Consider the following 3,431-nt stretch of genomic DNA (forward strand, 5'->3'; position numbering starts at 1 on the left):
AATATGCCTTGAGTCATTTTTCATTGATGTTTGCTTCCAATTTGCCTCCGTCTTCCTTGACAATCTTGTTGTACCCGCTGTTATAGGCTTTGGTGACCACATAAGGACCTTCCCACTTTGGTGAAAACTTTGATGCGGACATGTACTGCTGAATGTGTTTCGCGGTTTTTAATACAAGATCTCCTATTTGAAAAACCCGAGGTTTTACGGCTTATCGTATGCCCTGGAGATCCTTTCTGTATGCCTGAGCATGCTCTTCCGCCTTAATTCTCCTGGAATCTAAAGTGTCCAACTCCGCTATTCTAGAGATCGATGCTTCGGACTCATCCCATTGGACTCCACTTGCAGCTGCAATTCTAGCCGAGGGATTTTGATATCTGCTGGGAGGATTGCGTCGGCACCATAGACAAGTGAATAAGGAGAAAGGCCAGTAGAGCTCCTAGGTGCCGCCCGGTATGCCCACAACGCCATAGGCAGTTGTTCGTGCCACGTCCTACGATTGTCATGCACTATTCGACTAAGAATTCGAATCAAAGTATTGTTGGTTCTTTCGGCTTGCCCATTCCCTTGAGGGTAGTAAGTAGTAGATAAAACCTGCTTAACTCCATATTCTTAAAGAAATTCTCGTACTTGTTTGTTGGCAAAGGGTGTACCATTATCAGTAATGATGTGCTTAGGTACGCCAAACCGACAAATGATGTATTCCTTGATGAATGCTGCAATTGTCGATCCGGTTGTTCCTCGAAGAGGAATAGCTTCGGCCCATTTAGTGAAGTACTCTGTCGCGGTTATGATGTACTCGTGCTACTTTGACGATGGTGGATTGATTTTCCCAATAATATCAAGTCCTCAGCTATAGAAATGCCACAAACTACTTACTGAATGAAGGGGAGTACAAGGCGTGTGGATGAGATTCCCATGAGTCTGACGTTCATGACATTTCTGAACAAACGCCGCTGCATCATTCTCCATAGTTGGTCAGTAATATCTTTCGTGCACTTGGAGAAATAACATCATCTTCCCTTGGTGTTCACCTTCATGTGTTTCTTTCAGCATAGCAGGGATTTCAGATTTTTCTAGACATCGTAGCAGGTCACCTCCAAAGCTTTTGCGGTATAGGATCCCTCATGAAATAAAAATCTTTTGGACCTTTGCTTCATCTTGGCTGCGTCTTTCTTTTTGGCTGGAAACACACCGTCATGAAGATACTTTACGTATGGTTCTCACCAGTCCCCAGCATATCCAACATTAAAAACTTCTAATTGATGCGGCGGCACCTGGAAATTGGAGCAAGATCCTTGAAGTGCTGGGATTGGGTCTCCATATCTTGCCAGTAGTAGCCAAGGCGTTGAAGACGTCGGTAAAGAGTCACTACTAACGTTTGTCCACAGATCTCGCCATGAATACGGTTAATTTTTAGTTGTGCTTCTTCGTCTCTGAGGCATCTTGACAGGGATCCATCTGGGTTTCGGTGGTATAACACTCCATGAAGCATGAAGAAGTTTTACAGGGTTTTGAGACTAACCTTCCCTTGGGAAAGCGAACTGTTAAGCTCTTGAATGATAGGAGTTCTCCAGTCATTGACTTCAGTATCTTTGGCCTGTGAAAGCCATGTCGACGCCACGGTCCGTCTCTTCACTATTAGAGTCTCTTCCAATCCTTCGAACTTTGAGGCTAACGTAGCTAGGAAATCGGCGTGTTTATTGTTGTTGCGGCCAATATGGGTTATGGTTTCATTAACAAAGTAGTTCAAAAGCTTTTGCGCCTTAGATCTATAAGGGGCTAGGGTTACCTCTTTGAGTGAGTATACTCTATTCATTTGGTTGACCAGTAGTTTGGAGTCGCTTCTTACTTCTAGGTATGTGGCTCCTGCTCGTTTGGCTAGTGACAATCCTATGAGGAAAGCTTCATATTCTGCTGAGTTGTTGGTGCGCTGAAAGTCCAGCTTGAAAGAATGCGAAAAGACTTCACTAGTTGGAGACACCATAACTACACCCGCTCCTCCGATATTACTTCTAGGGGTAGGATCCGTCGAAATACAATAGCCATGCTTCTTCTTTGACAAAAGAGATTTCTGGAAATTCCCAGGAAGGTCTTCATGTAGTGCGGTAGTACCTTCTCCCGGGAATGTCGCTAGCAAATCTGCCACTGCTTGTCCTTTAATAGACCGTGGAGGAGTGCACGTTATGTCAAGCTCCGACATTTGGAGCATCCATTTGGCCAGCCTACCCATAAGGGATGGCTTTGAGAGGAAAAACTTAACGGGATCTGCTTTGGCTATGAGTACTACTTTGTTTGACAGCAAATAGTGTCTAAGCTTCCAAATAGCATGAATTAGGGCTAGACACGCTTTTTCTGCCTTAGGATACCTGAGTTCAGCATCCCTCAAAGTACGACTAAAATAGTATATAGGGTGTTCAATCCCCTCATCGTCTTCTTGAGCCAGGAGGGCTCCAACAACATCATCGCTGGAAGCGGTGTAGAGGCACAACGACTTCCCTTTTATGAGAGATTTCATAACAGCCGGTGATGACAATACTTGTTGAATCTTTCGAAATGCTTCTTGTTGTGGCATGGTCAAAACAAAGATTTCTCCCTTTTTCAGCAATGGGGTAAATGAAGCGATAAGCTGGGTCAAACCAGGTATAAAGCGCCGAATGTAGTTTACTTTGCCCATGAAGCTCTGCAGCTCTTTCACAGTTTGCGGAGGGGGCATTGTAAGGATGGCTTGAGTCTTGGTCGGATCAACCTTGATTCCTTCAGCAGTAACTTAGAATCCTAGAAATTTTCCAGAAGAAACCCCAAAAGCACATTTCAAAGTGTTCATCTTCAGTTTGTATTCACGACACCTTTTGAATACACCGCTCGAGTTTTTGATTTGACTACTATGTCGTATACGTAATCTTCAACTTGCTTGTGCATCATGTCGTGGAAAATTGTAGTCATGGCGCGCTGATAGGTGGCGCCAGCATTTTTCAAAACAAAAGGCATCACAGTATAATAAAAGTTTCCAAGAGGAGTTCGAAAAGCTGTCTTACTTGCGTCATGCTCGTACATTTTTATCTGGTTATAGCCGATGTACCCATCCATAAAGGAGGACATGCCGTTTCCACTGGTGGCCTCTACTAGCATGTCAATGTTGGGAAGGGGAAATCTTCCTTGGGGCAACATTTGTTCAGATCTCTGAAGTCGACACAACACCTGATTTGACCGCTTTTCTTCTTCACAGGAACCACATTATCCAACCAGGTGGGATGGTGAATAGGTTTGATGAAGCCGGCGGCTAGTAACTTCTGAATCTCGATCTTGATTTGTTCCTCTACATCATGCCTGAATTGTCTTTGAGCTTGTTTGACCGGTTTGGACCCAGGTACTTCATGCAGATGATGAGTGACCAGTTTTTCATCCAGGTCGGGCATTTCCTCGTATAT

The 3,431-nt window shown here is 44.2% G+C and overlaps 1 protein-coding gene across 1 annotated transcript; it reads right to left on the reverse strand.

The window, feature by feature from the left end:
- Positions 1–297: 297 nt before the first annotated feature.
- On the reverse strand, positions 298–2,716 carry LOC113348396. Its single transcript, XM_026592151.1, has 2 exons — positions 1,526–2,716; positions 298–594 (listed from the first exon to the last, which is right to left on the reverse strand). The coding sequence occupies exons 1-2, from the start codon at positions 2,714–2,716 to the stop codon at positions 298–300; spliced, it is 1,488 nt and encodes a 495-aa protein (XP_026447936.1).
- Positions 2,717–3,431: the final 715 nt, after the last annotated feature.

The sequence above is a fragment of the Papaver somniferum genome, chromosome 1 (genome assembly GCF_003573695.1).
Source record: "Papaver somniferum cultivar HN1 chromosome 1, ASM357369v1, whole genome shotgun sequence".
Classification (NCBI taxonomy): domain Eukaryota; kingdom Viridiplantae; phylum Streptophyta; class Magnoliopsida; order Ranunculales; family Papaveraceae; genus Papaver; species Papaver somniferum.

Bases quoted from the DNA above. Each gene is read 5' to 3' on its own strand.
- LOC113348396 (XM_026592151.1), bottom strand. From the start codon at position 2,716: ATGCCCCCTCCGCAAACTGTGAAAGAGCTGCAGAGCTTCATGGGCAAA. The intron at 595-1,525 runs GTTAGTCTCAAA...GGAGTTAAGCAG, and splicing joins GTTCGCTTTCCCAAGGGAAG to GTTTTATCTACTACTTACTA.